General features: G+C 43.2%; 1 protein-coding gene across 2 annotated transcripts in view; it reads left to right on the top strand.

Annotated features, from left to right (window-relative positions):
- Positions 1–7,772: 7,772 nt before the first annotated feature.
- Positions 7,773–27,999, top strand: part of CMIP (c-Maf inducing protein) — a 152,909-nt gene continuing 132,682 nt past the window's right edge. Inside the window, exon 1 of one of the 2 annotated variants that reach the window (XM_053399557.1) lies at positions 7,773–8,009. In XM_053399557.1, the coding sequence (XP_053255532.1) occupies positions 7,788–8,009 (222 nt within the window). In that variant the 5' untranslated portion in view covers positions 7,773–7,787. Of the gene's footprint in view, positions 8,010–11,067; positions 12,314–27,999 lie in introns of those variants that run through there. The other variant, XM_053399556.1, reaches the window with a different exon arrangement.

The raw sequence follows: 27,999 nt of genomic DNA, 5'->3' as shown, positions 1-27,999 counted from the left end.
GCTAACTCTAGAGGCCCTGTGGGCAACTCTTTGATTTTATGTTTCTAGTTGTCTCTGCTTGTCACTGGATCTGGCTCCATCTGTCCTATCCTGTGGTTCCCAAGCAACTGTCATGCCATCTCTGACAGTGGAGTTAAAACACAGCCATCATGGCTGTTAGCCTGTGATAATCTATCATCCATTAAATTTATCTGATTTTAAAGGCATCCAAGTTGGTGGATATATACGTATATATATTAAAGCATCAGGCAGCACTTCAGACAAGTTTGTTCTAGATCCCAGAAGGATTGCTGTTAATCACTATGATCATGTATTTATTACAGTGACTAATTACACTTCTAAATATTCCACCCTTTGCATTCTAAAAGTGCCCCTAGCTACCGTACCCTTTTATTCGCATCGGGAGGTGGGAGCAGAAGCACTTTGCTTTAAGAGTTTAACATGTATGTTATGTTAGTGCATATATTTGCAGATATTGATTTTTAATTATAATGAATTTGATGGATATTGGAAGTGTACATTCTATCCTATTGATGCATAAGACTATGTCTACTGATGGAGCAGATGTTATTCTACGATTCTTAAGCCTCCCTTGTGAGAAGGAAGTTGGAAAGAAAATGCTGGGCTTTTTAGTCCTTGGAATCAACTAACAAAGTCAGTTATTACATTTAAAAGGAACCCCAAATTTATGGGATGAAATGTACCGTATTTTTCGCTCCATAAGACACACCTTTTCCCTCCTAAAAAGTAAGGGGAAATGTGTGTGCGTCTTATGGAGCGAATGTAGGTGGGAGGGAGGTGGGAAAAGCCCCATACACATTCCACGCAGCTCTTTTCCCCGAGGAGGGAGAAGGGCAGTCTGTCACTGACGGGCTGTCCTTCTCCCACCTCATAGAAAAGCCGACAAGAGCCGCACTCCCTTTAAAGAGCGTGTGGCTCTTGCGGGAGGTTTGGGAAGGGACAGAGGGCAGCCCCTCAATCCCTTCCCCCACCTCCCGGAAAAGCCTCCAAGAGCCGCACTCCCTTTCACGAGCCACGTGGAGCATGTCCTTCTCCCTCCTGGGGAAAAGCCTGCAGGCGCCGCACACACGCTCCACACGGCGTGAAAGGGAGAGCTGAGCAGAGGCTAGGATGCATACAGGCTCTGCTCAGCGCTCCCTTTAAAAATATTTTTTTCTTGCATTCCCCTTCTAAAAACTAGGTGCGTCTAATGGTCAGGTGCGTCTTATGGCGCGAAAAATACAGCAGTTTAATTCCCATGCCCAATTAGCAAAGCAAAGGGATGTTGGAGATGCAGTGATGAAAGCTGGCAGAATAAGAACCTAAGGCGAGTCTGCTGCATCAGAGTAATGTCCCACCTAGCCCAGCATCCTGTTCTCACAGTGGCTGACCAGATGCTTGCAGGAAGCTTGCAAGCAGGAGATGAGCACAACAGCCCTCTGCCCACCTGCGATTCCCAGCAACTGGTATTAATCATTAATACTAAGCAACACGTAAGTGCCAGAGATGAGCAAAAGGTTACAGAGCTTTCTAGAAAAAATATACTCCTGCCATGCTTGTTGCTGAGATCAGAGTCCAGGAATCATTATGCAATGTCCAGAAACGCACTCGACTGACTTTCATCCCTAGGTTGCTAATCCTCTCGGGATTTCCACACTACTTCCCCACCAGAAAGAAACTGATCTGGTTTCTGTTAGGTCTTTCCGAGTTCTGCCTGGCATACATATCAGCCAGAGCTGGAATTGGTTTAATGGGAATCGCCTGCCTCTTTGTCAAAAGCAGGAAGGCTCAGAGAATGCGTGTGCTGTTTGGATCCTTTGCTAGAGCAAGGAACACGAGGGAGAAGCTCCGACTCGTCCCAGGAGAAAGAAACATGCTGTTCTGGCTCCTGCCCTCAGAGACACAGTACTTGGACTCCCGGCTTGAGGAAACCTGAAAGAATCAGCACACGGCCTGAACCTCAGCATAGAGCACAGGACACACAGTTCAAAGGTCCATATGCAGAGCTATAGAATATCTTCCCAATAGCTGACACGCCCTTCCCACTCCACTTTTAAAGAGTGGGGCAGAGTACATCATTTGTATGGTTCTTATGCTTAAGCAAGAAGACTAAGCTGCAAGCAAATGCTTCTTTGGCAGTTGCTAAATCTGTGCACGCCAGTGCAAAGAGCAGCAACAGGGCCTGAGTCCAGTTCTCTAGCTGCCTCCATCCATTGGCCAACCGGCTTTTCAGCTCCCTTGGGAAGGTCATTCTCTGAAGGCAGGGTAGAGACTGACTCAACTTTTCCCTCATGGTGTCCTGTGATGGCAGGACAGAGCCCCATCCCTCTCACTGCCTGAACTCCAGTCCTGGGGTCCTCCTCACAGACAGGTCCTGCCCCACCATTCTATCACAGTTGACAGCACAGGGTCAAATATGCATACCCCCTTCGTTTGTTAATTGTGCACTGTAAATGAAAGAATCAACATATGTTAGGGTAATGTTTTACTTATATCTGTATCTTTTCTTATTTACACACAAATGAGGGCTGCAGCAAAATTTTGTTGTCTAGAGTGCTCCTGTTCAGGGTTCCAGCCAGCCACGACCTTTTCCAACATACCTTATTCCATTTTCCTTCTCCTCAGTTTTCCCACCCAGTCAGTCATCCAGCATTCCATGCCCACAGAGGACTTTTAGTCTTCATTGTGCTATTTTTGAGTCTTGCCCCTGCCCCCTTAGGGCTTTGCCCCAAAATATTGCTTGTACTTTGGGTTCCCCTGACCCTGCTGATACCTCTTTTGTTCATGGCTACTGCCATTTTTGCTACATAAGAAACCACATTGGGCAAATGGGTTCACAACTATTCTGTAGACCAAGGCTTGCTTAACTTTCTGAGCCAGTGGACACATCTGGAATTTTGAGGAAGTGCTGTGGGAGCCAGTTACAAAATGGCTGCCATGGGGCATTTAATAACACAAAATGGCTGCCATGGGTGCATGGCATGATGGCTGCCACATCCAACAGAAGCAGGATGACACAATTGAGGAGAGTGCCCACACTCAGCTGCCCTATCAAAGGTGTGTGTGGGGGATACACCCATGTCAGTCACTGCACACTCACTCACTGAGATAACCTCTCCTCTGCGTAGGACAGATAGGAAAGTGGGCATCCAGTCCTGGGATCCAATGAGATATGGGCATGTTTAAGGTGGGGTGTCCAATTTAGGAGAGGCTGAACCAGTGCGAACAGGAGTCTCTCATGTATTATAGACTTTTGAGGAGCAATATCTATCTGTCTCAGCTCATTCTTCTATTATCCCAGTGAAATTCAGCTGATCTCTGTTAAGGTATTTCACAGCAACTAAACCTCCTCACAATCTCAGGCCTTCTGTGGAGGCCACGCTCCACAGTGTGACATCATCTTGTAAAGCTAAGCTGGGAGCTGGGAGGAGTGGCAAACCTTTCTGTCATAGCACCACAGTCATGGAATTCCATCCCTAAAGTGACTCATTTGATTTTGCTTACCTTCCAAAGGAGGATGGAAAACCTCCTCTTCAAGGATGTCACTTGTTAAATATTTGTGCCATGTTTCTGTATTTTAATATCATTTTGTTGTGCCTGTGCATTTTCCTGATATTGGCTTGCTTCACTAGAAACAATTATGCTTTTCTCAGTAAAACAGGAAGTGGCATTAAAATGGCTGTTCTATGGACCCCCTTTATTATCCAGCAATGCCCTTCTTTATGGTCAAAACACTTCTGCCATATTTATTATTAAGGACATCTATTCAGCAAAGTTCCCCTGAAATGTCAATTAAATGTTTTCTCTTTGCATTTCAGTTCATGTTATTGTTCCATGTTCAATGTGGCTGGGGTACTTAGGAGTGAATTACCCTCTAATTAGTCAACTGACGTCTTTTGTAACGTGTGTGTGTGTGTGTGTGCTTTAATTGCTTGTTTTCTTTCATCATTTCCCTCCTTTTATTTCTTATATAGTGAAATAGCATAATTTTGTTCCAGGGAAAAGGGGGGCAAAGCAAGGAAGCAGGTAACTAAAGCACACACAGGAAGACTGATGGGGAACAGCAGCTGACTAATTAAGGGGCAATTCATCACTAAACCTGCAGCTGTACTAATCAATAAACAATAAAACAGGCCGAACCTGCAAACAGAAAGCTTTTGGTTACAGGCGGAGTAGCCCTTAAAAGCTTCAATAGCACTTTGCTTGTTGACACTTGACAAACTGCTCTAGTTGTATTTTTTTACAACCCCACCAATCACCACAAGTCAGGTCTGAAAAGAACACAAGAGGGCCACACAGAAAACAATGGACTGTAGAAATTTGGCAGTGATGTTATCTGACTCTCAGCAAAAAGTGGATGAACAACAGATGCTGATTCCAGAGAAGTGAAGATGCAAATGTGTTGAGAAAAATTGGCTAAGATTACTACAAGAGCGACCTGCAACAGCATTTCATATACAACTCTCCCGCACCCCTGCTTTTCTTGCTCAGGGTTGCAGACAGCAAACTACACTCTCTACCATGATACTATATGGCGGGCACCATTTTGATTACCTTTGTTTTATAGTATCCTTCAGTTCCCCTCTGCCTCTTCTGGGACCTGCCGCAAGCCTGTCCTTAGATTACACTTCTGGCTTTTTGGACCTGGGCCAGAAACTGGACTCTCAGTAGTGAGCTGTCTTTAAAATGTGACAAGGAAGCTAGTGCTAATGGCTTCAGGCAACTACAGAACCCTGAAAAAGAGCCCTATGCACCATGTTAATCTCCCCAGTGCAAATTAAAACTTTTTAAGTGTGTTGTAAAGTGCAATATACTAATGGGACACTAGATGGCGATGGTGAGCTATGCCAAATTCAATATATTTTTCAAAACTTTTTTTTTAAAGCATTTTCACAGTATTTTTTTTTATGTGTGTGGAGATTCCACCAGTGACTCGCTTGCCATTAAGCTATCATAGTGGCTCCACTCAACCTGGCAAGTCACTTCTGACCTGTCTGATGTGAAACCATGTTGGTAACATGTATTCTTGCAGAGTACCTGGATTTTTTTTCTTTTTAAAGGTAGGAGTGATTGAGAGAAGAAGCTGGGGGCAGGGTAGGGAGCCCCAAACCACCCAGATACATTCCATCAAGCTCCATCCACTGCAATGAATGTTATGGCTGAAAGAATGGGAACATGTGGAAGTGAATGCACCAAACATGCACACAGAGAAAACCAGATAGGAATGTCATGCTTTCATATCTGGAAGCACCCTAAAACAAATACACATGGGTTCTGCTATGCTATGCATACAAAACTTCAGTTTTCTGCATGTAAAGGATTTCTACCCTATTATCACTACAAAAGTTTCTGATTCAGGTATCTGAACACAAATCAGTGAGCAGTTTTTCAGCACTTGGTAAGATTTTCCAGCCTAGTGCAATCTTGGGAAGCGCAGTCAGAGAGAGAGCATTAGATGGACAGGAAAGCCTTGGTTTTCTCCATAGGGAATAATGGAATTTGCCAGCTCACTGTACAAATGCTTGCCTTACAAACTATCTCTTGGAAACCGATTATGTGCACATAGCAGGATCTGTGTTTAGTAACAAAAACACCAGTACTATTGCCTTGCAAGGAAGATGCTATAGGACTTCCTGTTAGAAGGAGGAAATGGGCACTAAAGGCCAAGCGCAAGGGGTGGAAAGGCTCAGCCACAATTCCCTTGAAAGGTTGATCACAGGAGTCTCCATTAGTCAAGAGGGCTTATGGGAGTGTGAAGTACGGTACTTTATTATCCTTCTGGCTTTGACCTAAGAGTCTGCAAACTCTGAAGAACTTAAATAAACCATCCATCCCCACCACTTCCTCCTCCTTCATCCAAAGATTTTGTTTTGATTGGAATCAAACCTTCTGAAATGCTCTTAAGCTATTGGGATCTATTGGTGCTACAGAACGCAGATTTTCTGTTCCATGTTCCTTTGGCTCACCTTTTGGCATGGGCTCTCAAGAAGCCACATTTTGATGTAAGGTGTTGGGTGCCTCATATCATATGTGAGGGACCAACCTTATTCTTTAGTGTTACCTGCAATGCAGAATACATTTTCAGCAAGTTAAGAACCAAAGCCAAAAGTGACAGCAACATTTCTCTGTGGTTAAATGCAGAAGTGTCCCAGCTCACTTAGATCGTAAGTGGGTGGTGTTGGTGGTCTGGCTTTAACAGAAAAGAAGTTTGCAGGTGAGGAGAGGAGGGCTTCCCCACATGCACAACTTACCTCCCCATAGCTTCAGTTCCCATTAAGCTGGAGGTTGCAGACTGACTTGTAGACACAATGGCTGATCCCCATTTTTTACAACATAAACCCCAATTGTTACACAAACGGTTCAAACATGTATTTTTCTTCTTCTTCTTCCCCCACTACCTGGAGTTGGATCATGCATTCAGATGTTTTCCAAATTTACCAGTCACATGCTTAAATGATATCAACTCAAATTTAGTATACAAAATAATTTTGGTCCCTGGTTTCCAAAGAAATTGTTGCAATTGCTAAGGAGTCAATTCAATCATTTCCCCTTCTTGCTCTCCTATAATAATATTGTTATATTAAAATATTTAGTAATCTTTTAATTGGTTGCTGCATCCTTATCCATCATACAAACATGGGGGAAAATTCAGGACTTGGACCTTATGCTTTGGTACAAGAAAGTTTTGAATTTTTATATTTTGGAAAAAGTTACACTCCATCTTTGAACATTGCTAGGCACAGCTACACTGGATACTTCTAATGTAATTGGTGAAATTTTATTTTGTACATGAACAAACACCACTTACAAAAGCAACTTAAACTGGATTCCCGTAAAATCTGGAATGCTTGAGTAATTATTACTATTTTATTACAAAATACGACATCTGATTTGTGCCACCCATCATTCCTGTAGTTCCTATTGGGTTTTTGTTTTCCCCCTCCTCTCCTTTTTCTTTGTGTAATACAATTTATATTATTCTGAAATCAATACAAAAGATTGTAAAAATATTTTAATTTACCAAATCAAGAGATGACAGGGTTGCACATGGCTGGAAGATGAGTTACACACGTTGAGTGGTATTTTTGTTTCCAGTATTTCAGTAAGGCAACGTTTAGAGGAAGAACAGTGGTCAAAAGGCTCACCACAGATACCGGCTTCCTATGCCTTTTTCTGCAATGGTTGTGACATACCATGATGCAAAATGTAAGAAAATCAGCTTGTGAGGCTGGGATTTTTGCTTGGTTACTGCATTTCAGCAAACCCACACAGATGTCTAAACTGTCTCAGGTGAGCACTTTCTCAACCCAGAGTAACTAGGTCAGAGGTAGCAAACATGGCGTCCTCTAAATGTTGCTAGGCTACAACTTCCACCACCCTGGCCATACTGACTAGGGCTTATGGCAGTTTGGTCCAACGATACATGGAGTGCATTAGCTATGCTTGAACTGTGCAGTCCTACCAAATGGTGAGGTAAATTTCAGCACACATGTGATAAAAACTTGCCTATCTGTAGTAACTAATGAGTGGGGGAAATTCCGGAAAGAACACTGTGTTTTGTCATCAGACAGTCTCAGAATTTTAAGTTTAACATACTTTCATTTAGATATACATGAATATCTTTGTATGTGATGCTTAAAAGGAGGGTTATTTGTTTGTTTTAATGGGCACGTTGTGATTTGCCAAGGAAATCTGACATCTGAAGTTTGTTTTTGCTGCACATGGTGTTATTTGCATCTGAGTGAGGGCGGGCCCAAGACATTATGCCACTTGAGACCAAAGAGACAATGGCATCCACCCACCCACCTCCTCTACTGCGTGAGGAGACTGGAAGCGGCCCCAGCACCCTGAAGGTGGTGGGGGATAAAAATGAAGGGCAGAGAGGAGCAGGTGGTAGCAGCAGTGGCCCTGCTCTTCTCCAGGTGGCAGTGCAGAAGGCAGCGAGTAGAGCGCTCCTCAGGGGCCTGGAACTGCCGCCTCACCCAGCTGTCCCCATCCTGCTTCCCGAGGTAAGAAAACTATTCAGGCCTAGCCAAATTATCTCATGTGAAGGAGTATGGGTGACCATAGTGATCAGTGATTGTCTCACCCCTTATGTACCCAACTGATCACTGTGCTCAGATACCATCTGATCAGGAGGTCCGTTCCACATAATATAGTTGCTGCCTTAGACTGGACTTAACCATGCAGGGTCCTTTACCTTACCTTTTACCTTTAGGAGCCAAGCTTCAGTGTTGAGGCACCTGCCCTTTCGGATTCCCTCATCTTGAAAATTAGTCAGGCGCTGTCTCTGTAGTCTTTTTGGCACCCACTGAAGACCTTCCTCTTTTGACAAGCCTTTTAAATGGATATCTTTCCCAGTCTGCATCTGTACTGGAATTGTTTTAAAGATCTTTTTGTTTCATTGTTTGTTTTATGTCACCCTGGGCTCCTTTAGAAGGGCAGGATATAAATTTAAACAGTAAATAAACAATGGTGCCCCTCATTGTATTTTGATGTATTAAGGAATTTATATAAACTCCTTCTCACTCATATGTCTCAAAGTAGCTGACAGGAAAATAAAGTGAAAGCCAATGTGGTTAGAGTGTTGGACTAGGACCTGGGAGACCAGGGTTCAAATCCCCACTTGGCCACGAAACTCACTGTCCCTTAGTCTAACCTGCCTCACAGGTTTGTTGTGGCGATTAAATGAGGAAGGGGGAACCATGTACACCACCTTGAACCCCTTGGGGGTGGGGGCGGAAAGATAGGATATAAATGCAATGATAAGCAAGCAAGCAAACAAAATATACAATATACAAAATTTAAGACAAAGATTAAAACATGAAAATATAAACATTAGAGCAGCATTCATAGTGCACAAGGCTGCTGAAATAAAGCTATTTTCACCTGGCATCTGAAATGGTGCCAGCTTGTTTTCTAATGTAACGGAGTTCCATTGGGCTGGGCCAACTGCACTGAAGGCACAACTCCTTGTTGGGTCTCTTAACCACACTTAGAAATGGAGAAGAATGTGGTGGGAGTAGTGGGACGCCACTAATAGCATTCCTCCAGCTACTGACTTGGAACGTATGGAGTAAGGTGCTCCGTATAGTTTATTGGGCCTAAGTTGTTCAGGGCTTTGTTTTTTTGTTGGCATCTGTCTCGAGAGACAATGGAAGAGTGTGCCATCGGTGGTAAAGTCACACTGTTGGAGAGTGACAGCGCCTGCTAGGCCAGTAGGGACTGATATGGGAGAGAGACACATTTTATTGCAGCTAGGGCAAATGAAGGTGTTCGCTTTCGCTGGTGCAGATGCACCATGGCGTTTCTTCTCTCTGTGCTCCTCCCAGTGGTCATTTCTCCTCTGGTCATTGCTGCGAATACACAAGCTGTGAATACACAACCTGTCTGCAAGGGATTCCCACACTGCAGGGTCAATGTTCCCAGCCTTCATGTCGCAGACATCTTTATAAAGGGCTTTGTACACAAGCACAAAACCAAGTCTAAAGAAACACATCAGAGGGCGACAGGTTGTAGAAGGCTGATATGAATAAGATCTCACTGACAATCATTCTTGCAAAAACATTTTTGCCCCACTACACCCTTTTCCATGGAAACATGTTAAGTTTGGGAAATGCATTATTTCATAAAATTGATCAGTAGCAAAATGAATGAGCAAAATTCAAGTCAAATTTGGCAGCTGTGATGGAAGCACATATATTTATATGCACTGCTCTTCATTCATGCTAACATCGGTATGTTAACAGCTTTCATTGTCTTTGTGCTTTTTTTCCTTCAAAAAGGGGAAGTTGTAATGAGTTGTCATGTCCTAAAAATAGTTCCCATGAAGAGTTCTGAATTTATTTTGATTATAACATGTAAATCAAGAGTTGGGGAACCTCTGGCACCCCAAATGCTGTGGATTCTAATTCCCACCAGCCCCTTCTAGCATGGCCAATAGTTGAGGATGATTCGAGTTGTAGTCTAACAACATGTGGAGGCCCACAGGTTCCCCATCCCAAATTTAAACCATACTGGACAGCGGATCTGTATTATCCATGTGTGCATTAACACCTTGGTGTGTATACCACCTTAGTTTTGCTTGTTAGTCTGCATTTGTTTTAAGGTTGTTGTTTTTTAAAAAAAGAAATCTTAAATGATATTTTAAAATCCAGCATGACATGAATTTGGAATTTATTTTATGTAAGCTGCCATGTATATTTTTGCAAAAATGTGGGAAATAATAATAATTTTACATATTTATTTGGTATTACATTGGATTAATGTAAGCTGCCTTGTGCGCTTTCTAAAAAGGCAGGGTATAAAATATAATATTTTGATGTTTACATGAGGCTTATTTGGTAATTGTATTATTTTTAAATTGCCTTGTGCACTTAAGTAAAAAAAAGGGTAATAAATAATAGTACTAGTACCACTATTAGTACTACTAATGGGTTGCATTCAGCTAAGTCCTACTCCAAGCAGACCTGCTGAAATTAATGAACCTAAGTTAGTCACGTTTAACTAACTTCAGTGGGTCTTTTCTGAGTAGGACTAGCATTTACTATGGCCAATAGTAATAGTGATTAATAATATGACTGATAATAATGCTTGCTGATTTCATATAAAATATATAAAACATTTATAACCCACCTTTCCATTCAAACAATCAAGCTGATTATTACAACAACCGTAAAAAAGAAACTCACATTAAAAAGCACCCTCCCACACAAGGTGAGAGATCTTCTTCTTATAATTTACGTTTTATTATAATTTAACAACAATAATAAAGAAAAGAAGAAGACCACGATTCATTACACTCCTTCCCCCCGCCCGCCCGCCCGCCCGCCGCGCCTTCCTTTTTTTTCTCCCAGAGCAATGGTTCCCCTCCATCTATGCCCCTGAGCTTGCACCCCCCGCCCCACACACTTTGCGGCGCGCGTGCCACAGAGCTTCCGCGCACCCCCGCGGCGCTGACCCCCCTTTCGCCCCCAGTCTGCCTTAAGAGAGAGAGAGAGAGAGCAGCAGCCCTGCAAAGCGGCTCTTCCAGCTGGCATTGACGTCAGAGCGGGCCGCACATGACCGAGGGGACCAATCAGGCGAGCCTCCGGAGCTGCTCCCGCAACAATCTTTCAGCGAAGCTCGTGTCTCTTCCTTGCCCAGCTGCAGGAGGAGCGGCGGCGGCGGCGGCGAGGAGGAGGAAGAGGCGGCGGCTCCACGCGCCTTTCCTCCCTTTCCCACACCACGCGCACCCATCCACCCGTCTGTCCGCCCAGCCAGCCCTTCCCTCCGTCCCCCGCAAAGCGCGTCTGTGGAGCCCGTTCAGACGTGCACGGCAAGAACAAGGAAGGAGCCGGGGAGACAGAAACCTTTCCCCCATTTCTACTGGCCCCGCGCCTCCCTTCCGCTGCTTCCACTCGCACAAAAGAGGATTCCCACACCCTCCCTCTCCTCGCCTGCCTTTTGGATGAAGCCTGCCTTTTGTCTCCGGCTTCCTGTGCGTCGGGATCGACCTTTCCTTTCCAGCATGGATTTGGGAAACTGAGCAACAAGATCCTCCGCCACCCCCTTCCCCACCCCCGCAGCCCCACAGACCACAGTCAGAAAACAGAGAAAGGGAGGCGAGGATCAAAGCGGCAGCAACAGCGACGCAAGGAAAGAAAGAAGCTTTAATTTTGGAAGTTTCCAATAAGGATTTCTCTCCCCTCTGGTCGCTTCCTCTTTGTGCGCGCGCGCGCCCGTCTATTGGGTTTGTTTGGTGGTGCTTTTTTTTTTAAGGGGGGTGTTGCTTTTCTCACCCCTCCTCCTCTCTCTTGCTCTTTTGTAGGGGGTAGAAAAACCCCTGGATTTTGTATATGTTTGTGTGTTTTTCTACGTTTTTAAATTTCCTGGACGATTTCGGGGGAGGAGGTGGGGGGGAGAGCAAGCAGGCGAGTGGTGGGGAGGGGTGGGGAGCCAAAAAATACCCCAGAGGGTAATAATAATAATAATAAAACAAAGAAGCCGAACGGACCGTCTCCCTCTTAAAGCTGTGATGGATTTCAGTAGCAGCTGCGGTGGTGGAGGAAGCGACCATAGACAGATCGAGGAGAGCAAGCCTTTGCTGGGCGAAATGTCTGCAACGGAAGGGAATAAAATGGGGGCCGCGCTGTGCAGGCGAGGCGTCCACTGCAGTGGGATGAGATATAAGCTGCTTCAAGAAGGAGATATCCAGGTTTGTGTCATCAGGCACCCCCGGACATTCCTCAGCAAGATCCTCACCTCCAAATTTTTGAGGAGGTGGGAACCTCATCACTTGACCCTGGCGGATAACAGCCTCACGTCAGCAACAGTAAGTAACACGTTTCTCTCCTCCTATGTGAGAGCTGCCTTCTCCCCCTCCCCCCTGCTCCAAAAGAATAGGATTCTCTCCTTTCTGGGAAGGGAGGGATCTCTCTGTGTGTACTGTATTCACAATCTCGATATTGAAGCGTCGACTTCGTTCTCCCCCTGAGATGTGGTGTCAGGCGAAAATGGTAGCAACGGATGTCCACCCACCCACACGAATGATTATTGGGTTGTGTATCGGGAGGTTGTGCAAACCTTTCTTTTATAGAGGAAACGTTTCCATGCAGCCTTAGCTGCTCTAAGTGGTTTTGGCTATCTGTCCATGGGGCTTGTAAATGTGGGAATATCAAAATAATAATGCAGTTTTTTTCCTTTTAAAATCTGTTTTTGTACATTGCACGCCAAATTTTTAAAATAATGCAAAATTTAAAAACCTGTGAGTGCATATGCATGGAAAAATCTGTCTGATCTTATCTAAAGACCAAAACATAAGAGGCAACACTTAGCTGAAGATTGTTTCTACCTTAGGCCAAGTTAATAAAATAAAATCTTACAGAACTCTTCCTGCCCTTGAGCAACTGGCACATCTGATGTTAATGTAGGTTGATGAAGTCTTGTCTTTTAAAGACTCTTTTTTTCCTGAGCATATTTGTTAATGAGAATTAGTCCAAAGTAACATCTCATGGTGGAAGGTTGTGTTTTTGGTCTACCGCACCCCCCTCCAAGTACTGCATCTATTTTTCTTTTTTAAAAAAACCTTAACCTTTGAAATAATAAAGTGTGCATTGGTTTAGAACTGTGATGTGAAATTAAAGTTGACTTGAAAACCAAACAAATAACCTGTAGAGGAAAACTGTAACCCTTTATATGTCTGTTTATAGGTGAGCCTCATTATTTTCAATGGGACTTACTCCCAGGTAAATGTGTGTAGCAGTGCAGCTGAAGATAATGTATTGAATGTGGAAAGGCATTGTATAGTTTAAATGGACTGATAGGACTTTTGTAATGTTGCTGTGCTGTGCAGTACTTTTACGATGAGTGGTAAAAGTGATTTGGGCCTTGACTTTGGTTCTAGGTCCCCCCCCCCTTTGTGTGTATTCTATCTCTGACCCATCCCCATTATGGATAGCACAGGAATTTAATTCACCATCTCCCTCCCTCTCCCCCATCTTTCATTGAGGATTAGTCAGGATAAGGAAGAGAAACTACAACAGAAAGGTGCATTTCGTCTCCAAAACTTCCTTCTGCTACACATGCTCCATTGAGATGAATGGAAGAATGGAGCCTCTCCCATTCATTAGAACAAAGCTTGCCTAACTGTGAGTCCAAGAAGCCCTTCCCCATTTTTATAGCATGGCATGCTGTAGATTGTATGTAATGTAAAAATTTGGTGCATATTCCATACAGCTAAGCCAACATCGTAAATCCATGCCATTCAACTTTTCTTTATTATTACTACTTAAAAAATTTTTTTTTGCCCACCTTCCCTCCAAGGAGCTCTAGGTGATGCGCATGGTTCCCTCCCTATTTTATGCTCACAACAACCCTGTGAGGTAGGTTAGGCCGAGAGACAGTGACTGGTGCTAGGTCACGAAGGCTGCCCATGCATGGGAGCTGCAGAGTTACAGTCCCCCAGCACCCTTAAACTACAGCTCCCAGGATTCTTTGGGGGAAGTAATGTGCTTTAGATGTACAATGTGTATGCAGTCCCAGTGAGCTTTGTGGCTGAGTGGAAAAGTGAACCTGGTTCTTCCTAGGCCTAGCCCTCTGGCCACTACAGTCACACTGGCTTTTCATTTCCACTTCTGACTCACACATGCAGTATGAAAGCCACTTTTACAGCCCTGGAGTCTCCTAAAAATCGATTAGCTAACTTCTAAGCAAGTGTGCATAGATGGCAGCCTTCATTTTCTTCTTATTTTTACCTTTACTGTGTGTTGCAGTCTGTGTCCCATGTCACCCTTTCCCTTTCATCTCTGTGTTTTTTCCCACCCATTTTTTTCTCTGTCTACAAAATATGGTTACAGCCCATCTTCAGTTCAAGCTGCAACCCAATTTGAGGATTGTGACCCCTACCAGTTGAATATAAATATATATTTTAAAAGACAAACTGGCACCACGTGTAAATGATACAAGCTTATCAAATTGTAGTGACCTTTGACATGTTTACAACGCAGAACTGCAAACATGGGTGAATTCACATTGGTTGCTTTATCAAAGCTTTGTTTATTTCTCCCTCTCCCCCACTCCCCAGTTTTGTATACAGTAGAACATCTGTGCAGGCCTTGGTTTCTCTTGACACAGAAACAGATGATTTTGAACTTTCCTTCCATGATTTTTTAGGAAGACTTCTTTCTCTTGGTGGTTGTGTGACAGGTTTTTACATTTATTTCGCAGTATTTTTATACCACTTAGTTGTCAAAACCTCTAAGCTTTTTTACACAAAATGCTTTGTTATGGTTGTATGCTGCTTTGGAGGGGGGCATATTAAAACCAGTTCCTGGGGTCCTGCTTGTGGACATCTGATGGGTTGCTGTGAGAACAGGAAGCTGGGCTAGAATGGGCTGGTGGCATGATCCCACAGGGTTCTTCTTAAGTTATTAAGGCCAACAGGTGGTATATAAATAGTTATTATTATGGTATAAAGCACACAGACTGGATGGCCTGCAAGCCCACTCCCAAATTTCTGGGTTATATGGAATGCTAGTTTTACCTGGAGTAGACCCAGTGGAGTTAACACACACGACTAAGATTCAGTAGTTTCAATCGACTTACTCTGAGTGCAACTGACTTGGAAATAACCCCATGATTTTAAGTTGAGTGGGGAATCTATGACACTCCAGATGTTTTTGGACTACAATTTCCATCATCCCTGATAGCTGGTTGATGGGAGGAGAGCCACAAGTTCCGCAGCCCTGTTCTAGGTCTAGAGATGGACCATGCATAAGAAGTTTCTTGAATACATTTTCTGATTTAATGTCATGCCAAATAAGCAGCTGTGGATGATGTCATTGTTTACTGCCATTTTGTCAGCCATTCTAGCGCCTATAACATTGGGCATCATTTTAGTAAGATGCTGGTACTGAAAGTGAAAAAGGGCCAGACCAAGGCCAAAATCAGTCATGCCAGGAAGCAGATGTGGGCAGGCCCGTGCAGAGTCAAGGGCAGTCAGGTACACTTGTCCCAGGCCTTGGCGGGTTAAGTTGGCTGAGGCCTTCTGTTAGGGGCCTGCTGGACTTACGCTGTCATGCCAAGAATGCCCTGTGCCTCTCAACCAAGTGGAGACTCCTGTCCCAGGCCTTAGATAAGCCCTGCATGAGTCTGGATCTGATGTAGGATGCAACCCAGGGTGCATACAGTGAATAGCCACGGCTAAAACTATAGTGGGCAGAACTTGACCAGGAGAGGAGGAAAGGCCAGACCCCTAATATTTATTCCAGACCTGGCCAGTCCAATGGCTTCATATTACATATTATTGTGTGAGACAATTCAGCAGTGAACTCACCTGATCTGTAGCCACTGATTTTATTTGTGGATCAGAACATGATCTGCTGTGGAATCTCCACAACTCTGAATCCTCTGACAGCTTTTTTTGTTTTTTTAATGCTCCCCACCCCCTGACATTACAGCTTGGAGTTGCTAGCAGTGGGACCAGGGATGGTCCATGATGAACATGCTGTTCCTTGCAGGTACATCGTTGGGGAGAGGGGGAAACAAGATGGCTGCCCTCATGTAAGTATGGGGACAGTCATCTTTTTTTCTGTGAGTAACAGCACATGATCGTGTCTCATCATTCTCTGGGCATTTCTGGTCCCAGCTCAACTCAGTGTAGCAGGTTGGTAGAACATTTTATTTTCTCCTTAAAAAATAAAATTTAAAATTCAATAGCAACCCTCAGACTGTCTGAAGACGTTATTAAAAGATGTTTTGCATGAATTTTTATTTTTGTTTAAAGTCCACAAATGCTTCTTGAATCAGGATGGAAGCAGTCTTAATATTGATAATCTGCAAACCATTCCATCTGCAAACTATGGAATTATCTCCCACAAGAGATATACTGTAGATGACCACTAGCTTGTATGGCTTTAAAAGAAGAATAGACAAATTCACGAAGGATAAAGCTATCAATGGCTGTGAGCCACAATGGCTATGTTTCTCCTCCAGTGTCAGAGGCATTTTGCACCAGAATACCAGCTGCTGGGGATTGTCACTGGGTAGTCCAGCTGCAATGCCTGGTCCATCTATTCCTAGTCAGTCAAGAGTGTCCAGTGTTTTCCATTTTACCTGCTCCTGATGTCCTCACAGCTTCTCTTCCCAAGTTCTTTTCTCTCTGTTTGGTTCACTTCCAGTATTAGAGGTTCTAGGTGCCCTTACTGGACCCACATCTTTCTCACTCAGTCATTGCTGCCTCTTTGTTTGTCCAGTCAGCACAACCACCCAGAAGGAGAGTGTCAGGCAAATGGGGTGTGAGGGAGCTGCTACTGCACCTCTTTTCCCTCCACTGCATGGTGAGAAGAAGCTGGGGAGGAGGCACTGGGATTGGCAGTGAGGCCCCTTGCAGAGTGTGGGCCCTGACATTGAAACTAAAATGTTCACTGCATGATCTTTTGGATTCAAAAGCATTAAATCAACGTTTTGCTCATAGACGTACCCTAGCAAAAGACAGTAGGCCTGTTAACAGGAGATGGCCAGATTAGGTGCCTCTTCTTCACAATGACTTGTTAGACAGAAATTTCTTAAGATGACTCTTGAGAAGGGGCCTATACAGTGGTACCTCTGGTTATGAACTCAGTTTGTTTTGGAGGTCTATTCTTAAGGCGAAACCATTCTTAACCTGAGGCACACTTTTGCTAATGGGACCTCCTGCTGCTTCGCCGCTGACGTGCAACTTCTGCTCGCATACCGGGGCAAAGTTTGCAACTAGGGGCATTTACCGTATTTTTTGCACCATAACACTCATTTTTTTTCTCCTAAAAAGTAAGGGGAAATGTCTGTGCGTGTTATGGAGGGAATGCCTATGGGTGGCATGCCTACGGATTTTCCTCCTCTAAAAACTATGTGCGTGTTATGGTCGGGTGCGTGTTATGGAGCGAAAAATACGGTACTTCTGGGTTAGCGGAGCTCGTTACCTGAAGCGTTCGTAAGGAGGACGGTACGTAACCCAAGGTTCCACTGTATAGTTCTCTATACAGTTCCCCACAGAGGAAGCTGTGTAATTACCTCTGAGGTGCACCCAGCTCTCAACAAACACAGGCAATAAACTAGCAACTTTTCAGATACTGTTCTTTCTTGTCTTTCAGGTTTATCTGTCGGACAGTTTGCGTCCTTCCAATATATTTTCCCATTCTATACCTGTTTCAATTGAAAGTGATGTTGACTATCCCAACTGTTTTGATGGATACTAACCACCTCTTTCCCCTCCCACTCTATACACAGTATTTCATATAGAAAATTGTATATTGGATACAGATAAGTTCTGTTAGAATCCATCATAGTTTTGCCACTGATTTAGTGAGTTGCCTGTTGAACTATTCTATGAGAACTGGTTTTTCAGAATGTAGTTATCAGCATGGGATATAAATTATTATAGTATGTGTTTTCCTGATCTGCATTATTATCTGTTCTTTCTCATTGTGCAAGACACTTCAAACAAGATGCAGGTTTGCAAGGCATGCACGACTCCTGGGTGGGTTGTTTTTCTGTCATGCAGGAAGATAATTCATAATAATAATTTCATTTTGTGCCAATGAACAGAAACATGTTGGGGTTTTTTTTTCTTGGTTCCACTGCCTAATGTCCCAATAGAACAATTTAATATTTACAAACTTTTGTTTTCTGTATAACTGGTTGCTCAGGGACATAGAGAAATTTTCTCCTCTGGGCCAGATGAAGTTTTATAAAGCAAACACCAGAGGAGTCTAAGTATTTGTTTATTTCTAAAATCCATTACGACATTCGTGCACATGTTATCGTGTTCATATTCTTTGCAACAGCAGCACTTGAACCAATGTAGCAAACTATAATAAACTAAAATACAACAAAATTAATAAAAACTACATGTAGATACTCCTGCGTCTGCCTTTCTGCCTAATATTTTCATTTTTGTTTGCCTAAGTTTGAATTTTGAGTCTGCACTTAAAGGAGGGGATGGCAGTAGACTTTCTCTACCCAAGGTACTTACTTTTTGGTCCGGCAATTGCAACTAGAAAGCTTCCAGTTTAGATTTTTTGAAACAATTTCCTAGCCCTCACAAGTGTAGAGATGCATTTTTAAAAGCCAAATACTCCCAAGGATCAAAACCTGAAAGCCTGGTTTAGACATTTGACCCAGCAGTTAGCTCCTGCATCTGATAGGAAGCCAGCTCAGACTTCAGGAATTCTTGGTCCATATGAGCTGGGTGTGTTGCACATAAATCTGTAAAAGAAAACCCACACTCAGTATCACCTTTATTATTTATTTATTTATTTATTTATTTATTTATTTATTTATTTATTTACTCATTCATTCAGTAGAGTTACCCTGTGTTATAGAGTGTGTGTCTCAGAGACAAGGCATGGAGAATCCAAGAAAGGGCGTCAGATGTATACACTAATCTTTATTTCCCTTCTATTTAATTGATAAAATTGTCTCATTTTCACTGGAAAAGTTGCCAACATTTATTTTCAGATCCGTGTAGATTATATTCCAGTAACAGGCTAGGTAGCAGCGTCACTATGATTCCAGGGATTTCTTGCTCCCCAATTTTCCCCCTTCTTTGCTATTTTTAGATTCTTTACATTCTTCTGTTTTCTTCTTTCTTTCCTTTGCTTTAACCACGTTATTCCTGTGCCCAGCATAGTAGCTTTAAATCCCCACTGCTGTGAAATGAAAACGGCCAAGTGGTCTCTTTTACCAGTTTGATAAAACATTCATGTATTGTACTCTGCTTGTAAAGCAGGGATTGCGAACCTCAGTCCGGGCGGGGGGCTGATTGCAGACCTCCAGACCTCTGGATCTGGCCCTCAGGACTCCACCCCCTCTCCCAGTTCACACCCCTGCCTGGCCCTGGTTCTCACCCTCCTTGAATGTTTGCCTGGCTGGAATGTGTTCTTGAACTCTGATAGTGCCTGTTGTCTGCCTGGATAGAGGATAGAGAGGGTCTGTGTGTGCCTACTGTATAGAGGGAAAATTCGTTCATGGATTACATTAAATGTTCCACCTACCTTTCCCTCTGACTTGTCCCAGCACTGGCATGTGGCTCCTGGAATGTTGTCCGGAGAGGAATGTGGCCCTCAGGCTGAAGGTTCCTACCTCTGTTGTAAATGTTGGAATGGCAGCAGCTCTTCGGGGTCTTTTCCATCACTTGCTATCTAATCCATAGAAACAAAACCTGGAGATGTCAGGAGTTGCACCTGGGACCTTCTGCATGCAAAGCATGTGTTCTGTAGCCACTGAGCTACAGCTGGTTCACAAAGGTATGGAGGTCACTTGATGAGCTCATCACTTTGTGAATGGCAGCTAAAGGCTGGTTCATTCATGTAAGCTGGGTATATGGAGGATTTTAACTGCTGAATGAGCTACAGCAGAAGAGACACTATAGAATCCTTTTAATGGTGGTTCACGTTCTCTACTGTGACTCTGCATATTTTGAGTGATTGGTGAGAATGGAAATCATCTGGTGTCCATTCCTGAGTGGATTAGCTCTAAATGATGAGTCCTCTGCCTCTGTTTGAGGCAGCCTTGAGTGATGCATACTTTCTCCCACCCTGCAGATGAAAATGGAGACAGGCTTATAATCTCTGTTCTCCCACCAGCAATGAGTTCCTGAGCCCTCTCTACACATAGTGGAAGCTCTTCGTTGTTTTTGTGTGATGCGTTCATTTGTTAAACAGTGACCCTGTGCTTCTGTGACTTAAAAAGCCAAGAGCGAGGTCGCTCTTTTGGTAGAAGATAGGACATTTTTCTGGCATTTGTTACCAACTGTGCAAAATATAGCTTGGTGACTACAGTGTGTGAAATGGCACGGTGCCTTCGTGTGCATGCGCGTACCCACCCACCAGTGATTTAGTAATCACCGGGAACCTCAGGGGGAGAGGTTGAACTCTTAAAGAATGGTGATGTTAGCAATTCATGTTGACCGAATTTGGACAAGGCGAATTACCAAGCTCAGGGACTCGAAAAATAGGGACTGTCCCTATTAAATAGGAGCAGTTGGAGCATATGGTGCTAAACCAGAGTTGTAAGCCTTCTCTTGTCAGTACTGTGATCAAGTGCAAGGAAGGGCTGTAGCTCAGTGGATAGAGGATCTGCTTTGCCTGCAAAAGGTCCCAGGTTCAACCCCCACCACGTAGGACTAGGAAAAGAGTCTTGATTTGAAACCCTGGAGAGCTGCTGCCATTCAGTGTAAACAATACTGACTCAGTATAACACAGCTTCCCTTGTTGCTATATATATGAATCTTTCTTAAGGTCTACATATTAATTTGACAAAATATGGCTCAAAATACACATGACATTTGTTTTGTTCTCTCTTATCCACCTAGGGATTCAATTTCTATGAATTCCAATGCAAACCGACCCAATGTTTTCTTGGTCTATTGTGTGGATCAGAATGTAATTATGCTTCATATTGTGCAGTTTGATAATTTTGTGGTAAAGGTTTTGGCTCAAAACATGTACCAAAATTAATATTTTAAAGTCAATTTAGATGTATTTGATGAGATAAAATAAATGATTAAAAATGCAGTTTGTAGTTAAAAACTAGGTTTAAAATAATTTTTCTGCATAGGTTTTTTTTTAATGGCAGATTAAAGCACAAATACAATATAAGAAGTGTGAATGGACACATGCGGAACTGACACACATTGGAATTAGACTGATCCAGCCGTCCCTACCTCCACCATGAATTTTGACAGAGTTGCTTTTTTGTATATGTAAATCAAATTTATATAAAAGCTTAAATTAGTGGTCTCTGTTGCAAAAGAGAATTATCTAACAGCATAGAGCAGCAGCTACCATGAACTGTTTTCCAATTCTCCCAAAGTGCTAAATAGTATAGCTTTCTCTCCTGCTTCCCTTTTGCTGTTAAACTCAAGGTAAAGCTCATGGGATTCTGAGTAAGAGGGCTGCTGTGCTCAAATTTTGCATGCACCATCTGATAAACCACTGCGAGAACAGGCTAGTGTACCAGCTGGGACTTTTGCTTGATCCAGTAGGGCTCTTTTTGTGCCCTAGTCTCCCATCCCAATACTAGCCCAAACCCAGATCTGCTTGGCTTTAGCAATGCTGCAACGCTGTGTGCTTTTAGTCCTTGCATGCATGTATATGCTGACGACCTGGGAAAAATAGAGAGGGTGAAAGCCTATATTTTTTTACTCGCAGGAATCTGGTCAACTCTCTGTCTGTGATTAATAAGGACGGGGTGTGATTGCACAATAACAACGAAGTTACCAATTAACCTCCATCAAGGAAGCGAAAAGTGGATGTTGATACATTGTTTCTAGTTTCACTTCTGTAGTTGTGGGAGGCGAAGCTGGAGATAATTCTTCTGAGAAGTAATTCTTGTCAGCAGCAACATCAGGCCGCTAACCTGGGTCTAATTCTAGAGGGGGCAGCTGCATTAGTCTGTTCGTACAAAAAACAAGTATTGTGGTACCTTAAAAGACCATAACAGGTTTTTTTTTTTAACGGAACGAGCTTTTGTGGAGTATGATCTGCTTCATCAGGCATTGGTCCAGCTAGCAGATTGTTGACAAAGGAGTGGAATTTATATTTGAGTGGGTTCTGGTCCTAGGAACATAGGAAGCTGCCTTATAATGAGTCAGACCGCTGATCATCTAGCTCAGTACTGTTCACACTGACTGGAAGCATATCTCCAGGGTTTCAGACAGGAGAGTTCCCCCAGCCTTACCTGGAGATGCTAGGGGTTGGACTTGGGACCTTTTGTGTTTATCACTGTGCAAAATATGTACCAGGGAATGCCTTGCATAGGAAGGTGCCTTCCTGTCTTGCTCAGCATTGTCTATGTCTAGCAAGACCTCTCCAAGATTTTAGGTGGGGGAGTTTTCAAGCCCTACCTGCTGGGTATGGATCCTTGGACCTTTTGCATGCAGAGCTTGTGCTCTCATCATTGAGCTGCAGTCTTCCCTTGTCAGTTCCGCCTGTGCCTTGTCAGCATAGCAGCTCTCTTAATTATAAGAGCAGCCTCCGTCGGTTTTCAGAAAAACTGATTGGAAAACTACATGGCACAGGAGGAAAATGCTCCCTGGAAGAAACCAAGTAAAGTGAGAATGACTTGTATCCAACGTGTACAAATTCAGATGATGATACTGCTCAGTATAATTTCCCTGTATAAGAGACATTTATATATGCTTTTAAACCTTATTTGGCATGGGAGCGAACATCCAGGCCCAGGCGTTGAACCGTAATGATGGTTCCTATGCCAATTGTCGTGTGTCTGGCAGATGGAGGGAGCAGGAATCAAGCTGCACCTCACAGGGTCTGGCCTTCAGGAGGGTGAGCTCATTTGTTTGCTTTTTCTCAGCAAAGCAGCTCAAAGGGGGGGGGGGAGCATTAGCTCATCTAGTCCAGGATGCAGATTGATTGTGGGACATATGCAAAACATTTCATGATTTCTATGAACTTAAAATATTAACTCAAGGAGTTGTGGCTTGTGCTGCATTATCCCCTTGGGTTTGATGGTTTAGATTTAGTGCTGTGCTGAACATTTCTCCTGCATTCCACCCCCCCAAAAAAACCACCTCCATGAAATAACGAAGGGAAATAAATAAATACAGCATTTTCAAAAGGAGAGAAAATTTGGTGGTATTCTCATGCGTGGTGGGGTGCAAGGTTTTTGTTGCATTTACCTTATTTTTGAAAGATTTTGAGGGGTGCTTGTATCTTCTCTTTCATTCTGTAAATCAGAAGGGGAACCTCTGGATGTGCCCCCCCGCCCCCCGGTTCCAATTTCGCCTGTGAGTTATTTCCTCAAAACTGTGCCCACCTGTCAATCAGTTGACAGGGCTAAGCTACATGCTAAGGAGGCTGTAGTCATCCTCTGGACTCATTAGCCAGTCTTCCCAACCCTAGATATGATGAAAATTCAGTCCTGAGTAAGAGGGAATTCTTTCACAGCAGGGATGTGTGAGGATGTGGAAACCTGCATCAGGTATTTGTGACTTCAAGTGTTTCTGCTTTGGGGGGATGTTGAGAACCTTGGCTCTTTCGTTTCTCTATTCCGCCACCGTCCCCAAGGTTGAGGTAGGGAATGAAAACTAGCAAGTGTGATGGTCTGGGGAGGAGTTAGAAAAGGATATCTGATTGCATTGTTAGTTTTACTTGTTTCGAGAAACCTTTTAAAAAATATGCTTTCCAAGGGGGTTTCACAATATTGAGCCTAGTGGGGTTAGTAGCTGGGGACACCCGTCCACTTCAGCTGGCTGAAATACTCAGCTGGTGAAAGAGGACCCCTTGCATATCCCAGCAAGCCAGGGATTGTTTCCTGAAAACGAGATGCTCTGCAAGGCAGAGAGCCAAAGGTTTGCGGCTCGTGTGGCACCACAGAAGGGTCTCATGTTTACCAGTGGCAGCCAACGTCCTCCTGCTGCTCTCTTGCAGGTGTCAAGTTAGGAGAGGGACCGTAGCTCAGTGGCAGAGCAGCTCCTTTATACACAGATGGTCCCAGACTCAATCCCTGGCATGTCCAGGTAGGGCTGGGATAGACTCCCTGCCCCAAAACCCTGGTGGACTGCAGCTTCCTCTGAAAACCTTGTGCCTATGTAGGCATCGACTGCACAGGTCCACTCCTCGTTTCAGACTCATGATGGGTGTATGAAATGGGGCCAGGGACTTCACGCTTTAGCCTATCCTAGAATTCCCTGGGAAGTGATTGTTAAACCACTCTCAGAATTGTTGTTCTGTGAGGGTGTCCTAACAATTCTCAGCACCCTTAACGAACTGAAGCAGTGACTGTTTAAAGCTTTAAGCGTATGGTGTGAATATAGCTGTAATGTGAGCACACCAGTTCCTCTGTGTTGGTGAAGAGGAAAACAATCCTAGGTAGACCCTAACTGATTGAGGCCCTAAATACCTGAAAGATCATCTCCATTCCTACAGACTCTCTGCAGAGGGGTCTTTCTCGGAACTTCTGCCACCCTCAGAAATACAGAGAATGGCAGCCCAGTAGAGGGCAATCTCTGTGGCAACCCACAAACTATGGATCTCCCTCCCCACAGACGTGTGTCTAGTAACATCATTGTTCAGCTTTCACTGTATGCTAAATGCATTTCTTAACTCTGGCTTTCAACAGTTAAAATATTTTGTTTGGAGGAATCTACCACTTTTGCTGAATTTTGAAATTGTTCTGCTCTGTTTTGAACAGCTTTGCTTGTTTTTATAGTAGTTAACTGTTCTGTCTGTTTTTATAACTATATATTATGCTGCTGTCATTGGCCCTGGTATCATATGGTAACTCCCCCGTCTCACTTATCAAATAAATAAATAAATCCATGACAATATCTGATACAACATGAGCCTGCATCCATCACCTGGGATTCTCCTCTGTCCCAACCTTTCAACCCCCATCTCAAATTAGGCAGGTGCTGTCCACCTTTTGGTGGTTATACCCCATTTACAGATTACCTGCGGTTCGGGGAGACTCATCTGACACAAGCTGTGTTTGTCCTTTCAGTTTTAATGCTGCTGTTTTGCTTTGGGTTGTTGTAATTGCCCTAATCATGAGTTTTTATTACTTTATTGTGTACGCGATCCTCGGAGGTGGAATGTAGGGGGTGGGGAGTACATATGAAGATCTGCGTAAATTGGAAAAGAGTTGTTGTTGGTTCGTCAGGATTAATCACCAGTGAAATATTGCCTCTATGTTTCCTTCTGTCCAGATTATGAAACCTAAACTGGTTAGTTTGCTTTCCTGCTTCATGTGCCTGCCTAGCACCAAACGTTCAGAAGATGGTCTGGGTGTTTTTTAATGCTGCTACAAAAGCTGGTGTGTAATTGAAGATAGCAAATCAAAGCTCTCTTTCAAATTGGAAAACCAACCCCTTGAACTGTTTCTCTAGGAATTAGGGTTTGTAAAACCTGGTGTACTAGAACATCACACTTAATACAATAAACAATGCCCGAAGGTAGTGGAGACAGGAGATGATAGACTATGTTCCTTTACTAAATATATGGTAGGAAATGTGTGGTAATTTTCCAAGTTATTGTTTTGTTTTTGTTCTGTTTCCCCCCCCCCCTGCAAAAAGAAGAAAGTAAAAAGACTTACAGTTGCTTTAAATGAACTCACTTGAGCTGATCCGTCAGAATTAGGAGAGAGGTTTGATATATTTTTGGGGTGGCTTGGAAAAAATACTTGGCAAGCATTTGTGGTGAAAGTATTGGTAAATTAAAAGGTACCACCCAATCCAGAGTGTGATGACTGCTGCTCCACCCTTCCTAGATCTGCTCTGTACATTTTTCTATTCTATTCTTTATTTTAACAAATTGTAATTGGGGAATCATCTGCCTTTAATTTATTGACATTAAAATATACTTCCATATTACTAAAATCTCAGGGTAGGTGCCTTTTTGACATGTTGAAAGTATGGGAGTCTTGAAACAGCCACCATGCATTGCTAGATGAAAGCTTTCTTTATTGCAACAGCACACCAACCCAGACAATCTAAAAGCAAACTAACCACAAGCCCTTGATTCTTGGTCATCCTGATATTAAACTGCTCCCACCTGATTAATCAACTAAAGTTCAAGTTAGCTAATCTGTCTACTTGCAGCCATATTTGTTTTTTTTTTTGCAGGGAGGAAGAACTTGTGGCTGTCCTAGATGTTGCTAGACTCCATCTCCCAGCACCCTCAGCCAGCATGGCCAATGGTCAGGGATGATGAGAGTTGTAGTTCAGTACCATCTCTGGAGGGAAACTGGGTCCCAATCTGTTTTATAGTGGTTTATTGTTTTCATACTAATTTCCCATGTACAGAGTGCTTTATAACTGTTGTCAGCATGCAACATCTGTGAAAGGTAGGTGAAGTTTGGGTGTTGCCTGTCCAAACCAGGAGTTTGCAAAACATTAACTGAATGTTATGTTGTGAAGATCTACAAATGAAGGGTGGTATACAATTTTTAACAACCACCACAACAATTTGTTACGATGAGGTGTCCCGACTTTCTCACTAAACTTTTAACATTATTTTCCCTTTCAAAAAAGGAGTAAAGCAGCCTTGTTGAACCTTGTTATTATTCAGCTGAGACTTAGTTTCTAATTAGAAAATGCAGCAAGAGACTAATGATTTATAGCCCCTTCAGATTCCATCTTCATTACAATAAGTCATCAACAAATCATCAACAATCTGTTCAATAGTTTCATTTTAGAGGATAAAAATTGTGGAAGGATTGGAGCATCTTTTTATCCTAGTTCAGTGGTAAGATTGTGGAGAGAGAGAGAGAAACAGAATGTGTTCATTCCCTAGCACCCACATTGCAATGATTTCTGGTTAGCGAGTTTGGGCAAGATTTCTTTTTGAGAGCTGTCTTTGAGATCTCAAGGTTGCTCATGGACAAACAATACCATTCCAAATGTGTCATTGGTTTGACTCAAGTTGAGCACCTCTCTTTCTGTTCTCATTGTTGCTCATAAGGCTCAAATGTAGGAAATGTTTGTAAATGAAATGCAGTAAATGTATGTGGATGGGTAGCTTTTCTGCTTTGCAACTGAATGTATATGCAGTGAGACACTTAACCATGTGACTAAACCTGTGCACAGTCAGAGCTGTGAGCAGTGGGGTGAAGTCACAAGCTTGCACAGTCAAGGTAACCTTTAAACAATAAGTGATGTTGTAAAGGGCAAAGCCGACTCTATCCCCTTTATAATCGAATGAGGGTCACTCTGACCTAGAGAATTCCACGGCTCAGTGGAAGAGCACATGCTTGGCATGCAAAGATCCAGGTTCAGTCTGTATCTTCTCTAGCTAAAAGAACCAAGGGGCAGGTGATGTAGAAGAAGTCTGTCTGAGGCCCCCAGAAAGCCATTGCCAGTCAGAGCACAACACTGGGTTAGATAAATAAATATCCTGGCCTGGTGTAATGTAGTGCCCTGTGTTCCCAAGGCTGTGTACGCATTACCATTTCTCCTGCCACTAGTATTTGAAACCGAGTACCCAAGGCATTACCCATGATCCATATGTACCCTGTATTTTCTTGAGAAGCACAGCTGTTTGATGCATTTTCCTTTAAGCCAGTTTCCATCCAGTTTGAAAATGTAAGCCATGGCTAAGCTGAGGTGTGTGCATTTGAAGCATCTGTTGCACATGCGCAGCTGACAGCTTCATTGAATAGGAGGTTGAGGTGTGCATATGTTGCAGTTGTGGGAAAACAAATCAGGTAATAAACACCAGATGAAGACATCCTTGCCATCTCTCTGGTGTGTACTGCAATGGAAAGATGTGACTTGAAACTCAGCAAGGGATTTTGTTTACATTTCTTAAAGCTAAGAAAGGTTCTGTCTATGCTACAGACTTGTGTAATTTAATCTTATTTTAGCTCAGCAACCAAGCTGAGCTGAAAGCTTTTTATTCTAACTTTCAACTCAACTTGGCTGTTGGAAAAGTGTCATATAAATATTAAATCAAAGTGCTGAAATTGAGGTTCTCCTTCAAACAATTGTGTGGCCTTATTGTTTCTGAGAATTCACCAAAGTTTCCT

This window comes from Podarcis raffonei, chromosome 8 (genome assembly GCF_027172205.1).
Source record: "Podarcis raffonei isolate rPodRaf1 chromosome 8, rPodRaf1.pri, whole genome shotgun sequence".
Classification (NCBI taxonomy): domain Eukaryota; kingdom Metazoa; phylum Chordata; class Lepidosauria; order Squamata; family Lacertidae; genus Podarcis; species Podarcis raffonei.
This window is presented reverse-complemented; position numbering and strand designations above follow the sequence as displayed.